Source organism: Hippocampus zosterae, chromosome 13 (assembly GCF_025434085.1).
Source record: "Hippocampus zosterae strain Florida chromosome 13, ASM2543408v3, whole genome shotgun sequence".
Classification (NCBI taxonomy): Eukaryota; Metazoa; Chordata; class Actinopteri; order Syngnathiformes; family Syngnathidae; genus Hippocampus; species Hippocampus zosterae.
Window position 1 is genome coordinate 6624122 of NC_067463.1, and position 19815 is coordinate 6643936.

The 19815-nt window shown below is 44.4% G+C and overlaps 1 protein-coding gene and 1 long non-coding RNA gene across 2 annotated transcripts in view; one reads left to right on the plus strand and one right to left on the minus strand.

Moving 5' to 3' along the window:
• Positions 1-2230: 2230 nt before the first annotated feature.
• On the plus strand, positions 2231-7854 carry LOC127613274 (homeobox protein unc-4 homolog). Its single transcript, XM_052084229.1, has 3 exons — positions 2231-2755; positions 3608-3783; positions 6706-7854. The coding sequence occupies exons 1-3, from the start codon at positions 2467-2469 to the stop codon at positions 7750-7752; spliced, it is 1512 nt and encodes a 503-aa protein (XP_051940189.1). The 5' UTR covers positions 2231-2466; the 3' UTR covers positions 7753-7854.
• Positions 7855-14791: 6937 nt separating this feature from the next.
• The window catches only part of LOC127613281 (uncharacterized), a 29098-nt gene continuing 24074 nt past the window's right edge, over positions 14792-19815 (minus strand). The window contains exon 4 of the long non-coding RNA XR_007966135.1: positions 14792-16392. This is a non-coding gene — a long non-coding RNA (uncharacterized LOC127613281). The remainder of the gene's footprint in view (positions 16393-19815) is intronic.

Sequence of the window (19815 nt, forward strand, 5' to 3'; positions counted from 1 at the left end):
ACGAGACAAAGAAGACCACTACAAGACACAAATGATCGGAAGGAGCTGATTGGTTGACACCAGTGACCGGGCTGGCGAGAACAGGTGCAAACGAATAAATAAAGGATATCTTATCTTAAACAAAAACCTGATGACCAAGACATTGAGACAAGAATCACTTGTGATACACCTCGCGCCAGGCTTCGAGACCGACCAAAATTTGTCACATATGCGACAGTTTTTTTTTCGGTGTGTGAGAGTCCGAATTTTATTAGGTCATGTTCTTGCAAGTGCTCGTTTCAATGGTCCCACTAAAACAGGCTCGCTATTAGACTTAGTGGTTAAAAGTCACCCTCTTCTTCAGTCTTTTATCCTGTCACAAAAGTGACAGAACTTTCCTCAACCGTATCGTGATAGGAGATGATGGCAGGGTTCCAATCTTTACAAAATGCAAAATTAGGAATTCAATCACAGCTCTTTGCCCCCATCCAATGATGGTGTCATTTCCAAAATGGCTGACAGGAAGTGGATATGTTCCAATGACATTTTAATTATTCTTTTTTTTGCAGTTTATATTTTAAACAGTTGTTTTAACTACACACTGTTGAAATTTCTGAAAATATGAAGTCTGGTCATTTCCAAAATGGCTGACAGGAAGTGGATATGTTCCAATGACATTTTTTTTATTATTATTATTTTTTGCAGTTTATATTTTAAACAGTTCTTTTAACTACACACTGTTGAAATTTCCGAAAATATGAAGTCTGGTCATTTCCAAAATGGCTGACAGGAAGTAGATATGTTCCAATGACATTTTGATTATAATTTTTTTTTTGCAATTTATATTTTAAACAGTTGTTTTAACTACAGACTGTTGAAATTTCTGAAAATATGAAGTCTGATCATTTCCAAAATGGCTGACAGGAAGTGGATATGTTCCAATGACATTTATTTATTTATTTATTTTGTGCAGTTTATATAATAAACAGTTGCTTTACCTACACACTGTTGAAATGTCTGAAAATATGAAGTCTGGTCATTTTGAGCAGGGCTCATTACTTTTTAACTGCCCGTCATATTAATTCAGCTGGATTCAATAGTACCTCATTTGGATCGTAGCCGAGTGGCGCGGTACACCGGAGGCGAGTCACCAGCCAATCACAGGACACATATAGACGCACAACCATTCACACTCATTTTGACATCGACGGACAATTTATTGTCTTCACTTAACATGAAATGTATGTTTTTGGAATGTGTGTGCATGGAAGACGGGAGTATCAGAGGAAAAGCCACGAAAGCACACCATGCATATTTAAAAATAGGAAGCCGAGATTGGAACTCTAACTTCAGAACTGGGATGGTGACTTGCTAACCACAAGTGCCACTGTGCTTCCAACTTGTGGGTTGAATCTGCTTATTTCAGTTCTTTTCATGAAGACGTGTAGGATAAATTATTGGTAAATGTGCCTAGTAATCGTTCTCATGTAGCTAAGCAACTCAAACCATGAGAAATCACAAATTACAATTTGCTGCGCACGTAATTGAGTTGTACCGTCACTTAGAAGCGCCCCGATTTACGAGTCGCAGTTGCACTTTCAGTTGTTCATTGAACGGGACCAAAAAGCAAATCTATCAGATCAATTAGTCCTAAAACAGATGGGCAATTGTAAAGTATGGACTCCAAGAAAAGTATTACTTTACTACGTTTACATTGTATGAACAAATAAGGAATATTCATGTAATTGCTTTGATAATACTGCTTTGGAGGATCACCTTCCCCAAATAAGCATTTACGGTGCACTGCTGGACATATTTTCACAGCGTTGCACATTAATTTTACTGTCCGGATATTTTTCAATGTAATTGTTGTAGTTATTTTAAACAGGTAAAATAAAGATATATATTATCGCTAGACTGATATGAAATATGTTAATTTATTTTCTTCCTTTTATTAGATCGTGACCACAATTAAATGTTTCCCCAATGTCAAATTTGGTGCTACATGCGTTTTAAGTTGAAAGGGGAGGGGGTAGCGGGGGGGGTATAAGGTTATTGGAATCGCGTGTTCTTCATGTTTGGACATGACGGCACCACGTGTAATCATAGCGACCCAGTGAAGTATTATAATAATAATAATAATCACAATAATACAACCCTAACAAAGCTCAGCCTCCTCTGAGTCCGGTGACGTCAGGCGGCCATTAAGGCTTGTGATTGGCCCCGCCAGCAGATGGGGGAGCCCTAATGAGCAGGCTCCAGGAGGGGGAAGCGAGCGTGACATCTCGGGCTGGACCACAACACGTCGCTGCCGGCTTGATCACAACGCTCATCCGTGCTTCCGTGGGAGACGACCCGTCGGCACGCAAGCCTCGCTTCCTTTTTAAAACGACGTTTTGCGTCCTTTGCTGACTGCATGTTGCAGCCACACACTGCCGCCTCCTGCGCATCCTCACTTCGGCCCCGCCGCATGCAGCCCGGGCGAGCATGGACAGTCGCGTCCTCGAGCATCACCCTCACGCCCACTTCGGGGGCCCCTTGGGCGGGCTGGTGGGCTTCCCGTATCCGCTCGCTGCTCACCATCATCACCACCACCACCATCATCACCATCATCAGCAGCAGCAGCAGCAGCACTACGAGCTCGCCAGCGCGCACCAGCTGCAGTCGGCGGCCGCCGTCCCCTTCACCATAGACGGATTACTAAACGGTTCTTGCTCGGCCTCGGTGGTGAGCTCCAGCGCGCTCTTGTCGCCCGACGGCCAGTACAAACTCTCCGGTAAGCTCGCCCGATTCGTCCCCTCTCGAGAAGAACTCTGTATTATTATTTTTGGTTCACATTTAGCGAGAGTTTGGGGTTGTTAAAAGGAAGCTTTTGGGTGCAGTAAACCTTGATTGCTTGATCTCGAATTCTTCTCCGATTACAGTAAAATATATTTGAGCCTTTGTTGCATTTTAATTATTTTACCAAATGTGTGTGCGTGGGGGTGTTTGATTTTGATTTCTTTTATTTTACTTCCGATATTTTTAAACAGCAGTTAAAAACATTTTTTTTTTGCTCCTGCAAGCATTCGAGTATGAGACTTGATTATTCGGACCCCGCCCCATTATTATGTTTATTTATTTTGATTTGATTGAGTTTTTTCCCCTCTTTTATTTATTTTAAAATGTTTTGTTTCTGTATTTTACATGCATCTCTGAGGAAAAAAAATAACACACCACTGCGAGATTATCAGCGTGTCGTCAAATCTTCACCGGGACGCAAAGTCACTCCATGATAGTTGTCATTTTCTATAAAACGTCGACTTAATTGGCCCCAAGATCCACCCTTGATTTTGAAGTCTATTAATTTTTAGTTTTGCTCTTTCTTATTTCGTTCTCGTATTTTTTTCCCCCGGAGCTACACTTCCAAAACGCCGCGATCCCTGTCTGCACCGTGAGAAGCGCTGTAAATAAAATGTACATACTTCATAACAATGGCAATTAAGTTCCATCCTCAGTATTGATTTTTTTCCTTGGGAGTGGGGTCGTGAGCTCAAATTATTTAATGAAAGCAGTATGCTTCTCCGAACGGGTCAAGCTGCCAATCAATAAACGCTGCGGTGCTAACTGTTTCGGACAACAACAACAGATTCCGGGGACCCAGACAAAGAGAGTCCCGGTTGCAAACGGAGAAGAACCAGGACCAACTTCACCGGCTGGCAGCTGGAGGAGCTGGAGAAGGCCTTCAACGAGAGCCACTATCCGGACGTGTTCATGCGGGAGGCGCTCGCCCTCAGGCTGGACCTGGTCGAGTCCAGGGTTCAGGTAACTGCGGGCCCGCTCTTCATTGATTGATTTTGATTGGGATTGAAATGCTTTTTTTTTTTTTTTTTTAAATGGGCTTATATGACAAAAATCTCACCCCCACCATCCTCTAAACATGTCAGGGTGGCTGTTTGTTCAGGAGCTGGCCCGCGAAGGCCCACCCCATACTAGGAGCAGCAATTTGTCAATTAAATCTCCAATAAAGGGCGACCTCCTTTGAATTATGCATGGGCACAACTTATTGATTGATGGGTTAATTAAAAAAAGAAAAAAAAGGGTTGTCACTGAGCAGACCAAAAGGGGCTGAAAATAATATTTGAGACATGGGGCGCCTCTTTATTTAGGGGTTTGATTTAATCATTTCTTTTGGAACAAGAAAGGCAACGTGGAGAAGCAGGTGAAACGTTCTTCCTCCTCCCTTTAGTGTTTGAAATGAAAATTGATTTTTATGAATTGTAATAATTATAATTCAAGAAATTAACCGTCCTTGAAATATTCTTGCAGATCCAGAAAGCCACATGAATTCAAGCAACTGTGCTTTTAATAGTAAATACTAAAATACTCGAATATGCCTTGAAATATAAGAGTTTTCACTCAAATAAGGAACTGTTCGTGTAATAAATAATTGCCCCTTATTAATAGTTAGCAAATCCTGGCAGACGTTTTAAGATTGGTATCATTCTTTAAAGAAAACACGAGTGAACACATTTATTTTTAAGGGGATTCAAGTTCAACAAATTGGCATTCCAGAATTGCACAGTCATTCAACCAAAGAGGAGGAAGGAGAATAGTGAGTAAAATAATAATTTCCCACACAAAATTTGCCAATATGTCACAAAATCTGCCAGGTAAACTTACAAGAACGTGTGTAATTTTAAGCAGTTTTCTACATCGCGCATAACATAGAAAACAACCAATTATGAATTATCAACAAACAGTCACGTGCCGTCGTTTTCTATGGGATTGTGTGAATAAAACAACAACAAAATCATTTTCTTCAGTTAAAAAAAAGTGCACGTCACGTTCGAAACACCACGTCAATAGGGTGATGCTTTATGTTCTGCGAGTGGGGGCGGGCAGATTTTTGTTTCTAAACCTCATCTTAATTCAGCCTTCAAGCTGCTTTGACGCTCCTTTATCGCAGGTTTGCGAAGGGTGGCGGTGATGGGGCGGGTGGGGGTATGGCGGGGGGGGGGGGGGGGGGACACGCGCTAGAAGCCACGTCAACAATCTCACATTGTCGCGCTCCGTGTCCGCGCCTCGCCCTCATTAGACTCCATGCGCCTTATCAGCGGCCAACACGCGGCCCTCAGAGAGCCCAGCTCCAGGCCGGTCCCGGAGAGCTCCAAGGTGGGAGGGGGGGACGTGGTGACGGTGGTGGATTGGGGGGAGGGGGGGTGGCTTCATCGCTCTTGGCCGGCTCCGAAGACGGCAGTCCGGCGAGGAGCCGAGGGCTGGTGTGGACGGTGTGTGCTGGGCTTATAATGAAACGCACCCAATTAGTTCGATTTTAACCGGTAGAGTTGGGCAAGAAGCAAACTCATCGGTGATGAACGCAAACGCTGCCAACAAGGCTTCCTTCTTTCATATGTGTACATTTGATGGAAGACGATGTTCAATCTATACTCACTGCCAAAAGAGCGGCCTGAAAAAGAGTAAATCTGCCAATCAATCAAATAAATAAATGCGAAAACGGCGACCATATATAGAAGCTCAGAAAAAAAGAATCGGATTGAAAGTGCACATCATCAAGAGTTTGAAATACTCAAAATGGATGCTAAAATTTTGCCACGTGTTTAAAAGTGAGAGTCACTGAGCAAAAAGTGTATTATTTTATTTTTTTGGTGTGCGATGTGTGGAGTGATCATTTCACCTGGTCAATAGAAGCCATCTGCTAGGCAGGCATAATTTGGTTGGTATGGATTGCGGAGTGCTGTTTAAGGAGAATTGAATGATGCCATTCACAGTCCTTTGCGGAATTAGTTGTGTAGAAAATGGGGGGGGGGGGGGGGAAATGGATGGATGTGTTTGGATTTTGCTGCTGTTATGTGAATAACTCATTTGCTCTTTGTTTTTGTTCTTTTTTTAACCAACGTATACATTGTTAGATATATGAACATGAATGTGTGCTAGGGAATTTTAATGGAGCAGGTTTTGGTGCCTTGTTTCATTTTTGTTCCAATGATTTACAGTGAGCACACGTTGCTTATAAAAACATACATATGCTCACATGAAATAAACATCTGCTGAAGCCATCTATACGGCGCATGCCAAATTCTCAGTAAGGGAAAAGTCCCTTAATATACAGTCTGTCCTTGTATCCGTTTTAATTGACTTTGATGATTTTCTTTGCTAATTAATTTACTTACAGTCAGCTCATTAAGTCACTTGCAGCATCGCGGCAGGGAGCTAAAGTGTGTGTTTTGTTTTCCTGACAAGTAAGTCCGTAAATTTACTGAGCACTTCTCAAAGTGCTTCGCAAACATACAATTGCAAATTCAAACAGGAAAAAAAAAAAAACAAGGCCATCCAAAAAAAAAAAAAAAGAGAAAGAAACCGTCATCAAGCAATCAAGTCTCATTGGAATGCCCGCCAAACAGATTTTGCGCTTGAAAATGTCAAGCTGAAACAAAAGCGCATGACATAATTTGGGAGCAACAGACTAACATGGCGACCCATCACCTTCAACTTTTAATCCTGTGTGAGGCGCAATAAATAAAAGGTAGTCAGTCAACTGCAGTGGGCTAATAGGAGACTAAAATGAGACGGGATCCACGAAGGATGCAGAAGCCTGACAACTGCGATTGACTCAAATTGTGTCCTGTACTAAGTGCCCCCGCCCCCCCCCCCCCCCCGTTAGTTTCAACAAATATTCTCATGATGTTGTCTTTGAAGTAAAGTCTTGTGTGTTTGTGTGCGCAGGTTTGGTTCCAGAACCGACGCGCTAAGTGGAGGAAGAAGGAGAACACGAAGAAAGGGCCCGGGCGGCCCGCGCACAACTCTCACCCGACCACGTGCAGCGGCGAGCCCATGGACCCCGAGGAGATCGCCCGGCGGGAGCGCGAGCGCGCCGAAAAGAAGAAACGCAAACAGGAGAGGAAGTTGCTCAAGTCGCAGAGCAAACTTCTGCACGGCGACAGCTTCCACACGCCGGGCGGCTCAGAGAGCGACAGCGGCGTGTCGCAGTTCACCGACAGCGAGCAGCAGCCTTCTTCGGGCCCCGACGGGAATATTCACGGGGAGCCGCCACTGGCGTCCGGGGTCGCCCGAGGACACCGAACCGAATCCAGCTGTGACCAAACCCCACACGACTTCAGCCAGCAAAACCAAAGAAGAGAAGCGGAGCGGGTTTCTCCGGCGAGCACGCGCGGCTCCGGCAGCCCGGCGGGTTCCAGATCCTCGGCCCTGCAGAAGCGCAACCCTTTCAGCGTGGAGAGCCTCCTCTCGGACGCCACGCCTCGACGGAAACCTACCCCGGACTTCCCCTCGCTGCCCGCCCAGAGGACGCTGGTGGGCAAAGGCCACTTTTTGCTTTACCCCATTACCCATCAGCCCCTTGGCTTTCTCGTGCCCCAAACGGCCCTGAAGGCTTCGCCGTGTCAGGACGCCATCGACAGACTTCGCCTCGAACAATCACGCGCACCCACCGACCTCTCTTGCGCTCTCGCCAAGCCGATCGCCGCGGATCATAAAACGCACCGCCGCCATGGCGGTCCCGTTCGCAATGGAGTCGACGCGGAGGAGGAAGAGGAGGAGCCAGCCGGCGAGAGTCCCGCGCTCGCCGAGTCTCAGGCATCCTCGCGGTCTGCAGGGAGAGTCGGCGGGGAGGCGCTGACCGACGGCCGCCGAGGCGAGGAGCCGCGCGCAAAGGAGGAACTGGCGTCTCCGGCCCTCCCCGAGGGCCTCGGAGCAAACGCGGACTGTCGGGAGGCGCTCGAAACAGACGGCGAGGACGTGGATATGGACTAACACTTGTCGTCGGAGCGCACACACAAAGCGGCATGCTCGGACGCCGCCAGAAAACAGGGCTACAGTCGGAGTGGACTGCCAGGTTATGTTTCCGCGCTGTATAAGCGTCAATGGATCCGAAACGATTTCGAGCGACAAAAGGCCTTGTACACCTCAGCTACAATTTTTTTTTTCTTCCGAGTGGACCCGTTCAAACATTCCCAAAGCTCTGCATAGATGCTTGCAAACATATCAGGAATCGGGAGACTTTAGCCACCTTTCCCACCGAGCGACGCAGTTCGGTTCAGCTCCGGATCCGGTTTCGGGAACAGCAAAAAAAAAAAACAAAACCTGATCTCCATTGACAAGATGCCACAAAGCCTCTTTTAACTCAAAGAACCCATCAAGTCGCTCCGTCAGAGCAAATATCGGGCACCGTTGCCTTACATTTGAATCCCGGCAAAGGCGTTTCAATAGCGCACATTTGATATAAGAAGGTGACAAAAACACGCGCACGTTGAGCTTGAAGTATACCGATGCTACCGAAAATCTCCGTCGGAGTTGATATCGTATTAAATCAAGCCATGGGTACGGAAGATTTGCTTTAGGATCTCAACTGAAGCTCGATGGATGTCTCTTTACGTCATTTTGTCATCTTCGACGGTTGAAAAACAGAAGTCACCATCCTAGTTCGACCAAGGAGTTGAAAGTACAAACGTAGGGAGTAGGGGTGCGCCGATCAACTCGCCGGGATCGGTGCAGATTTCCTTCATTTTCAAGGATCGGTGACCAGTTGATCCCTGAAAATGAAACCGATCCTGTCCACCGAGCTCTTCTCCCTCCGCAGAGGTCCGCAAAAGTCGACCACCGTCTGCTACGGAATGACGAGTACACATTTTTCGGAGAAAACCACTTCGGGCGCAGTTACAGCAACGCGTTTGTCGCGTTTCAAAGGCATCGTTCAGTGCGTCACAATAAAACAAAACGTTGAAGACTCACGCTGTTGGTTATGAAACAAAAAAATTGGGATCGGCAGGTGAAGCTTTTCAAAGCTCGACGATTGGTGATTGGCCCAAAAAGTTGGGAGCGGTGCACCCCTAGTAAGGAGTAAAGGAACTCAAATAGTTTGAGTAGCAATAAAAGCATTACTGCTGAAAAACAGTAAGGAACTATTTGCACAACACAAAAACAGAGCAATTGCGTAACTAATTTGACAGATGTCGTTCTAAATCAGACACGATACTGCAACCCCCGTTTCGTGCCAGCGTGTCTTTTCCGTATACGGATAAAAAAGGCGGATAAAAAAAACTGCTTGAGCAGGCTGTGTAGTAACTCGCCGATGAATTCAATCGGTGAGCTTGTGGTCAAACGTGACACGGAGGATCTCGAGCACGTGTTGGTTCTCCTTGGCAAAGCAATCCCATTGCCACACTCGAGCGACCGTTATCCGTCGCCCAATCGATGGACTGCGGCGTGTCTGGCTCCACCTCCATTGCGAAGGGGGCAAAATTCAAGTCAGTTTTTTATTTTGTGGACAATGGCAAAATAAAAAAATCAATCAATAAATAAAGATGGCTATTTGCAGTCGACCTGAACCGCACTGCTTGGTGGAAAAGGGGGCTTTAATCCTCACCTATCTTTTAATCACGTGTCCTAAAGTTGAGGCCGCGGGTTTTCTTTTTTTTTTTCTTTTTCTCTTCTCTTTTTTGGTGACCAAAACTTGTAAAGAAAACACGTCTTTCTTGCAACCGAAATCCTCAGATATTGTAAAAAGGAGAAAAACAAACGATATTTATATGTCAACGTTTTGATAAATAAAAGCTATTGTTTCAAAGTGAGCGCTGTTTTTGCAGGGGGGATGGGAAACCAGGAGGGGGAGCGGGTGGGGCTGAAGCTTGTCGACCAGGGGAGTCAAACACACATTTTTGTCGTGGGCCACATTGTAGTTACAGTTCCCTTGGAGAGCCGTTATGAATTTTGGGAAACCATATCACTGTTCAATCCCCTCCGCATATGACATACACAGCGCACAACAAATTGATCAATCACAATTTTTACAATCAGAAGTCAATTATAATGACTGTTAATGCAGATTACATGTGACAATTTGAAATTTTGGTCCAGACTTTAGCAAGAATCGTGGAACTTGACACGCTTGATTTGCTTTTGCGGGCCACATAAAATGATGTGGCGGGGCCAGATCTGGCCCCGGGGCCTTGACTTTGACACCTCTGTTGTAGTCCGTTGTGGGCGTTAGAGCAGATAAATCCAACCCCTAGCCCTCCGCCCCCACTCTCTCACCACCGTCTGGCTGTTTGTATTTATTGCTTTAACAAATTTATTCATTTGAAAAGGCCGGCCTGGAATGAGGTTAGTGGCCGCCGGCTATAGGACCCTGCGCCTCCTGCTGAGTTTTGATATGAAAGTAATTATTTTCCCACTGGCTGCTGCAGGGTCTCCAGGCAGCTCCCCTTTCCTCCTCCTTCACCCCCCCCCCCCCCCGCCCCCCAACCCTCTCCTCAGCCCAAAGGGTTATTAGACATTAGTGATTTCTAGTGATATGGAATCACATAAACTTCCTACAATAATAGAATTAGCATGAAAGGCAGGGGTGTCAAATTGAAATGGGGGAATAATAGCCAGCTGCACGGCACTCGTGCGCGCGCCTGGCAGCCTGCACGCGTGTGTGCGCATAGACTATTGAGCGTACGAGGGAGGGGTTGGGGGTGGGATGGGGGGGGGAGTAGTGTGTGATTCGTGGGGCGGAATTTTCATGAGCTGGCGCGCTTGTCAGGCAGCCCTTGTAGCCGGCTATATTAAGATAGATGTTCGATGATATCCCTCATTGTTCTGTCGCTTATATTGATGTCGCTGCCTTATCGCCCTATTGATCATGTGTCGCACATAATAGGACAGGCGTGCTGCCTTGCGTCCCGCCACCCCGCTCCTCCTCCCTCACAAAAGGCACCGGAGCCCCTTGTCATTTGTTGTTATTGTGGGGCCCTATGGGAGTGAGCCAGATAAAGATTCGTGGAGGGGGGGGGGGGGGGGGGGGAGTGAGGGCCCACCTTAATATCTTTTTATATTTTGGGAGGCTCAAACTAAAGAAAGATGTTTGAACCAGATTTTAGGCTATAGGCCCATTTTTGGATGAGTACATGAGGAAGTAGATCTGAGACAAACAAAGCCACTTCTTATAATAATGGTAACTTTGAAACGAAATGTAACAAACTTAGACACATGCATGGAATAAATGACATTAAAACTGCATATTTTTTGCATAATTCATCAAAGTAAAAATTCCAATCATAAACTTTAGACCAGTGGTTGAGAACCCAACAAGTTCATATGCACGTTCACCGAAGCCTTCATCCGTGAAAAACAAAAATATGACTTTTTACAAATTCAAGGTATATTAAAAAAACACATTTCTTAAGAACATCAAAAAAGTACATAACATTTCAAGACATAAGTACAAGTTTTTAAAAATTTACGACTTACTATCACGACAGTCACATGTGGACCACTGAGCGAACAAAATTTCCCACAGCACTGATTGGACAAGCAATGTCATGTGATCATCTGCAGCCGGTGATGGCCAAGCGAGCGTGTCGTAACTAATTGACACGTTGAGGCGGGTGTGTCTTAACCTCCATGGCAGAGGCTCCATCGAACCCCTGAGACCAATTCACCGAATCCAGTTTAAGAACCACTGCTTTAGATTTGGGGAAAATAATGAAGTGAAAAGACTAAATTTCAACTTTTTTTTAAATTTAAAAATAGCATTTGAAACGAACAACAACAGCAACATTGCAAATTTCATTTTCAAACATTTGGCAAAAAAATCCTGGCCCAAAAAAAGTTAAAAAAAAAAAAAACTAAGTACAATTCCAACTATAATTAAACATTCTCAGGGTGCTTGGGCTTCGCTAAAATAGATTAAAATGGAAAAAAAATTCTACTTTAACTGGTGAGCACTTTCGCTTAGTGAGCTAACACAAGCTAAGTCTCGCTAACTAACATTTTCAACAATCTAGTTTTAGAGTTGCCGTTTGACTCTTTTCATCTAGTTACCTTAAAATGGTTTCAACTGAGTGTAAAAAGTGTTCCTGCAAGCAGAGGAAGCAACGTACAGTTATCGCAATGCATGGTGGGATTTGTATTTTGCTACATCCATCGTTTTTTTTTTTCCTCCCCTGCCAAAAAATGCAATCACCTGAAATTAATCATCTTTTAAGGGTGCATGAAATTATATTTTTGGAGTTGCCTGACAAGACAAGCCAAAAGTCGCAACGACAACAACTGGAGTTTCGCAAAAATGGGTTCAACCTTCATAAGGACCACAGGAAGAAAAAAAACCAAACAAAAAAATCCCCGCATGTTTAGATTATGCTCTTATAAACGCCACCCCAGTCCCTTGGAAAGTGAAATCCCAATTATTAAAAGCATTAATTCTGGCCAGCGTGCGCGCATCGAAGGCCGTGTTGACAGGGCGCCTAAATATCCCTGATCCCTCCCGGTCACAGCACTCGCTTTATTTGCAAATAAATTGACGCAGGATCCGAGGGACGGCAGGCTTTGCTCCGCAGAGCCCGAGCTAAAAATGAATTTCCGCGCCCGAGTCCCTTTAATAATATTTACATAATTTTCGCCCGGCGAGTGCGCTGTTTGCGCTGCAGGAAGCAGGGCGGCTTAGAGGAAAATAATTAGACGCGAGGAAGAGGAGGAGGAGGATGAGGACGAAGGAGGAGGAGGGGGATGGAGGATGGGTTAAGACCCGAGCTCAACACTAAATTCCCAGACAGCTAAAATCAATGAAAGTAATAACCCTATTATTTAATTCATAAGGACATTATTTTCCCATAAGGCCTCGGGAAACATCCCCTTCGACCGAAACAATCACATTAAATCCTTCATTCCGGTGAAATCTGCGCTTTTATTTGCTTTAATCGGTTAGTTTCAAGAGGACGATTAATTAGAAAATGTCGGTTTTGATCTGCTCCTTATAGCTAAGAATGCTTTGCAGTGGGGGTTCCTTTAAAAAAAAAATCCCTTATAATGAAAGAAGTGGACATAGAACGTGTTTTTTTTTTTCAAATTTAAACACATGACATAGGCTACGTAACGTGATCTTTTCATGCTTTTAAATAAAGAAAATGATCAAATTAAAAGATCTGTCCGTTTAGAGAAATTGGTTCTTTTTCATGATATAAAATTAAGCTTCTCGAAAGGGAAACATGTGACTTATGAATGAAATGAGTTATACTGCTTACACACTGTAAAATCTGACAGGAGATCCTAAGAAAAAGAAATAAGTTAACATTAACTTAAGAATGTCAACCAGTTAGAATCACTTTCGCACCCTGCCCCCAAAAAAGAAAAAAAAAGTAACTTAACCAAAGGTGGCTTTTTGTAGCACTTGTAGGCTTTTTGTATTGGGAATGATTAGATTGCAAAAAAGTACCTCATTTGTCTCTCTTTAGGAGACAAAAGAAGAAAATGGATGCCTGCTACAATCGGCAGACGCCGTAATTGACATGCTTGACGTTGTCTGTCATTGTTGCAATGTTGGAGCAAGACAGACAATCCCCTTTGACTTTGGACATCCACTTTATTGGCTCAGTTTTCGGAGGCCGCTAACACGCCATGCCAGGAGTGGAAGTGACCCCCCACCCACCCCCACCCCGCTGCGTCCCGCATGCTTCACCTTTTATGAATTCAATTTCAACCTGGGTGAAATTTTCAATTTGAGCACGCCGTCATTGCAGCGTTGAAGGAGGACGTTGGGGTATGTGTGTGTGTGTGTAGGGGACGGGGGGGTATGGCGTAAATTGTTTTTGCTCTATTATGCATTCGGACGCCATCATTTTTCTTTCTAATTACCGAGGTGTCAGCGCGGTCTGTCACCCGAGCGCTGATTTTCAATTTAACTGATCATCATACATTCATTTTCCCATTTGATAAATCTGCAATCTAGCCGCGCACCACCATGCCCGGAATATTAAGCGGCGCCCGGGCGGCGGTAATAGGGGGATGTGTATGCGGCAATGAGCGCGGATCAGCCAGCTAATTTAGCGCCTTCCTCCATGCGGTACACCCCTCGCATCCCCCCCACCCCCTTCCGCCATTTCCAAACCTCAAGAGGAAGTAAGCGAGGGAGAGAGAGAGAGAGAGAGAGAGAGAGTCCAGTGACTGCCAAGAACCCCCGACTACAATGTCATTTAGACCTCCCGTCTCGGCAGTTAGACCAATAATTGAGTTGTTGTTTTGCTTATTCAATACAGACACATTTGCACTTTAAGTATCATGGCCAATCTGAGAAGCTCTGCGACTCTTCATCATCCCCCCCCCACTCCATCCCAAGCCGAAGAGTCAATTAAGGCCCACAGTGAGCCAGCGTGGTTACACTCGTGTTGAACAGCAGCGACAACAAACTAAGCCTCACAATGCTCTGTACGGTATGGCTGTTGATTCCCTTTTCAATGAAATACAACAAAGCCACACACCCAAGTTATATGATTTGACCTCAAACGCTACCGGAAACACAAAATCAAGATGCTGACTAATGCCGCGCCCCTCGCTGACATGCACGAGAGATGCGCACTGCACGCCATATGCACCGTTAGCAAGTCAGTGTTATCCGTGGCTTCTATGTTGGTAGCGTGACTTCGTCATCCGTGTCATACCATAAAACTAAGGGCTCTATTTTATAGCACAAATCCAGCACAGCACACCGTCTAAATGGAAGCAGAGGCAGGTTAGAACCGGTGTTGGTAACTTCGCAGATGCGCTGAAGTCGGCGAATTCTAAAAAGGTCACTGTCAGCCGTTTGAGACGTTGTGGACGCTGTTATACTCAACTTGATTCAGCACCAATCAAAGTGTCTCTGGTGGCTAAAATTGAAAAGTCATTGTCGTTCATAAAATACAATAATAATCCTTGTAAAAACACAAAAACTGACTGATTCTTCATCTGCCTTTTATAAATATAACTAAAGCTTTGTTTTCATCTTGATGAATTAAATCATATACTAGCTTCAGTTGAAATATATATTTATATATATTTATTTTATATTATATATATATAAATAATATATATATTAATTTATATACAAAATTACTTTTGTATATAAATTAATTGTTTTTGTAATTTTATATACAAAATTTATTTTTTGTATTACTAGCGTCCAGAAGAAGAAAGGTAAAATACTTGTTTGACAATTCTAGTTTGCTTTACTTTATTAAATAACACCAAGTGATCTTTTTTCTTCTATACGACAAAGAGTCCACATATTTAGAAAAAAAACGAATACTAAAACTAATAAAAATGAATTAAAATGTCATGTTTTTGAAAAATTAAAAAGGATAAAAACAAATAAAATAAAAATTACTTTCAATAATTAAAAAAAAGGTCAAAACGAGATGAAAACCAACTTTAATGAAAAATCCAAAACAATTATAAAGCCTGGTGACGAGTTTCGACGAAGGTACAAATTCGGCTGAGGTGGACGCCATGGGAACGGAACTCTGTCGTAAACCGAAGAGCCTATGCACATCAGGAAATATCAATAGGGATCAATTATTATCCACATTCTTTTTTAAAAACCCTTCTGCAGACGCTCCTATTCAGATGAAGGCACCAAACTGCAGTGCGCCCCAAACAGTTTATAACGCACATTTGTTAATATGCGTTGTAAAATATGACAGAATATATGCTTATTCGCTCATCTTCATGCGGCACTAAACATCTCATTGATTGAGTTTTGAGCCAAGAAAACTCAATGTCATGTAATGAGTGCGGCCCCCACCCCCCATCGGGCTTCCCTTATATCTGTTTGTTTTTCTTCCCTGCTTTTGTGGTTCATATAATTGACTAACGCAAACTCGTCGTCTTACCCTCCCTTACCTTAAACCTTGTTTAAATGTCACTACGGTCGGAAGGCCTTATATTTAAGTGTGTGTGCGGGGAGGAGGGGCAAGTGCTGTAAAATGTTTACTGGCACAAAGCAGCTTTGGGTTTGTCGTTGTCTTTGTTTCATTAGCCCGCTGGTTGTAATAAATGCCAACGAGCCAACGGGATGGATTTTAATTAAGTCGGTGAAAGATGAGTGGAGTGGCACGGGAAGAGATGGTGGAGGAGGTTGGGTGAGTGTGGGCTGAGGGATGTTGGGCTGGTGGGGGGGGGGGGTAATGGGGGGGGGGAAGCAGTTTTTCAATAAATCGGTTGGCTCAGGGGTTAGTCGGTGATTTCCTCTGCAAAGTGTTTGGGCCGAGGAGGACTCGCAGTAATTTGCTTGATAAATCAGCGGCGTTGGGGGCACGAAGCCGGCCGCTCGACCGCTCGGTTCGGCATGTGATTTATGTGTTTCCCGGGGGTCGTACACAAGATCGTGACAGTCCACAATGAATTAGCCAGGAGGCGCCGTGCTCCTAATGAGCAGGTGTTATTTCGCCCGCACGTCTCTCTTAAAAGAAGCATGAAGAATGAGGCTGGCAGACGAAGACCGCCGCGCCCAGCGCTCAACCGCACCCCCCCCCCCCCCCGCCCCCTCACCTCGACGCGGGCCCGTCGTGCCATCCCCCGAGGTGGCCCAATCGATTCGGCCTCACAGATTTGGATGCACATCGGGAGAGCAGGTGTTCCGCGGAGGTTCGCAACCATCTGATTGAGGTTAACGGAAGCAAAGAGGTGTCAGACACACGCCACCCGCCGAGCCTCCCACCAAGGAATCAAACGTACGACACAAGCAACAAATAAAAACAAAGTGTGACACAAGACACTCAGCGAGTGATTAGCAGCCAAGAATCCCGTCAAAATGTTCAGGCGTCCATTTTCTATCGTGCTCGTGCTCATTAGGGAGCTGAAGCATCTCCCAGCCAATCACAGGTCATGCGTACTTTTTGAAACTGAAGACTGCTGTACCTTGTGGGTACTGATTAATGTGAAAGCTTAGCAGTTGGATACACCTTCTGAAATAACAAGACAGTTCGATTGTTCACAATTGTCAACATTGATTTTACAAGGTAGGAAACATAAATATCAATACGACCAGCTCTGGGTGTCGTCCCCGCAAAAGCAGGTCTAAGTAGCGGCGCAGGTGTTGTCATGCAATTACAGACAGGCAAACGGTTTCACACATGGACGCACGATCGGGACAAGATGGTCTCCAATTGCTCACATCACATGCGTAGCTGTCTACAACATCTACGAGTCGACATATTGCAGTTCTGCGTACCAAATCTACCCTAGCGAGTTAATTTCTGCTTCCGCAACGTCAAACAATGTGTGTGCTGCGACCAACCTGATTTGAGGCCTTTCATGGACAGCTTCTCGTGTTATCAGGTTACAGGGTGCATGAATGCGTTAAAGGGAATGAGGGGAGCTGCTTCGATGGGCCGGGAGTCGATTTCGTTCAATCCGGCAATGACGCAAAGTCCTCTGCCCTCGTCAAGCAATATACCAAAAGTAATAAAACTCCACCCATGCCCACAGTTAGATTGCGCTTTGAGCCCTGGACACAAAAGTAGGGCCCTTCGACTTGCAGCCCCCTAGTTCTACTCGGATTCAGAGTGCATTTGCACTCTGTTCTCATATTTATGAATAAAATACGATGACATCCACAGCACATATCAGCGGAGCGCAAAATCTGCCTACATGTGCCTGAAACAAATCCACCAAAATCAAGTTACACAACCTGTACCACAACTTAGACCTGGTTTTACTTGCTATATAGTCTAGCCTAGTTTCTCTCACCAAATTGCAGGTGCACCATACAAGATACATCCATCCATCCATTTTCTGAACCGCTTAATCCTCACTAGGGTCGCGGGGGGTGCTGGAGCCTATCCCAGCCGTCTTCGGGCAGTAGGCGGGGGACACCCTGGATCAGTTGCCAGCCAATCGCAGGGCACACAGAGACGAACAACCATTCGCACTCTCACTCACACCTCGGGACAATTTAGAGTGTTCAATCAGCCTGCCGTGCATATTTTTGGAATGTGGGAGGAAACCGGAGCACCCGGAGAAAACCCACGCAGGCCCGGGGAGAACATGCAAACTCCACACAGGGAGGCCGGAGCTGGAATCGAACCCGGTACCTCTGCACTGTGAAGTCGACGTGCTAACCACTGGACTACCGGGCCGCCTACAAGATACATGTAATACTTAAAAATAAATAAATAAATATGGTCTCTTTGGAGCACAGGTTTTTACCAATGGAACGTAACCACTATGATGAATGGGGGTTCAATTTACTGCGTCAGTCACGCATTGGAAAGAAAAGAAACAGACTCATTCACATGCTGATGACTCAGGACATTACATCTGAGGAAAATGTCAACATGTTATGCATGCTAATGTTGCACACCAACGCAGAATAACATCAATAAAGGAAGCCCCCCACCACTTCCCCAGCCCCCGCCACCCTGCATGAACACAGTGTTGACATGGCGCGGAAACATCAAGTGTCTCTTGTGCTTTAGTGGTTACTGCTGCCGCTGCTGGATAACGTGCACTCCACAACAATGGCTGAGCGCATTTCACGTGAAAGCCAGCATGGAGCTAATTAGCAAAGAGTGGCCTTTAATAAGTCCTGCTGGTGGAATCAAAAGAGCACCGATACAATGATTAACGCCGGTTTATAATTATATCGGGGAGATGTGCCTAAATTATAGGTGATCGTGTAGGATTATGACCATTATTAGCTTGGGTAATTCTGGTACTCATTTAAAAAAGAAAAAAAAAATGTTGTGCTTGTGCATCCTAATGTGTTAATGGCTGTCGTTATAAAGACAATTATGGCCATCACGAATGTTCCAAATAATATTGAAGATGTTTTTGTTCCTACTGCAACTGGATCAAACGGGGCTAAAACTATCGAAAATGTAAATAGTTTGATTATTTTTATCATTGCAATGAATTCAAATGATGTTGATTGGTCATTGCCCACCACCCCAAAACAATAACAAATTTTATTTTTTATTTTTTAAGTAAAATAACACTCAAAATGATTGTGCTTTTTAAAAACACACAAGGCAATGACCACAACGATTCTAATTCTAATGATGCGATGAAATAGAAAAAAAGAATTAACCAATTTTTGAGATGTTTTTGTTGTGCACCCCTTGGCCACCAGGGGACAGTATAATACCGAAACACAGACACAAACACAAAGAAGAATTCTCTTTGTTTGATGTTTAGTTTGGCAGTAAACTTCAACTGGGAGTTGCAACAAGCTTTTTTTTTTTTTTTTAACAATCGTTCACCGTCTGCCACACTGCTACTTGTGTCCAACTTGAGGTAATAGTTTGCAGGGCTGACTTAGCGGCCTTTACATCACGCATGTGGTTCGCGCATGTTCCAATAAACAAACGACTACATTTCAAAGTAATGCTTCCGTAACAAATCATACAAAAGGTTGAGCACAAGAATACACTTCCATCCGAACTATTTTCCAGTAACATGAGTTACGAGGGCCATCTGCTAAAAACGAATATAGCTAAACCCCAAAAACATATCGTTTAGCAGCTTTATTCCAGGTACTTTTGCTGAAATGTTGCATGCAATGGGATGGATTTGTGAAATCATTTCATTTCTGTCACGATATATATATCATTTCTGTCAATGAAAATGACATGTTACGAAATCCCAGAGAGGCAGAAGAGTTTTAGAGCTGCGCATACGCCGACCTGTTTTGTAGAACCAGACAGTTGAAAACTTAACTTGGAAAAGTCACTCCTCGAGAAAAAGAAGAATCCCATATTTGCAAAAAATAAAAAAAAATCCCATAAAAGAAAAAAAAAGTCTGAAATGGAAGACTTCCTCGGCCAGATGCCAGTGTGTTTGCCAACAGTTGATTATAAACGCACCGGCAGCTGAAACTTTTTCATGGTCGCGCTCACTAATCCCCACTCGCGCCGGCTCCTCCGACAAGAATTCTCTTGCTATTAATTCAATAAACCTTTACCCCTAAAAATTGTAACGCGGTGTGTCGAGACGTAATGGGAAAGGCCTTGACTGTTAAATTGTAAAATTTGAATTCGGGGAAGATGACGCGTAATGCACGGTGAAGCTTTTATTACAGCC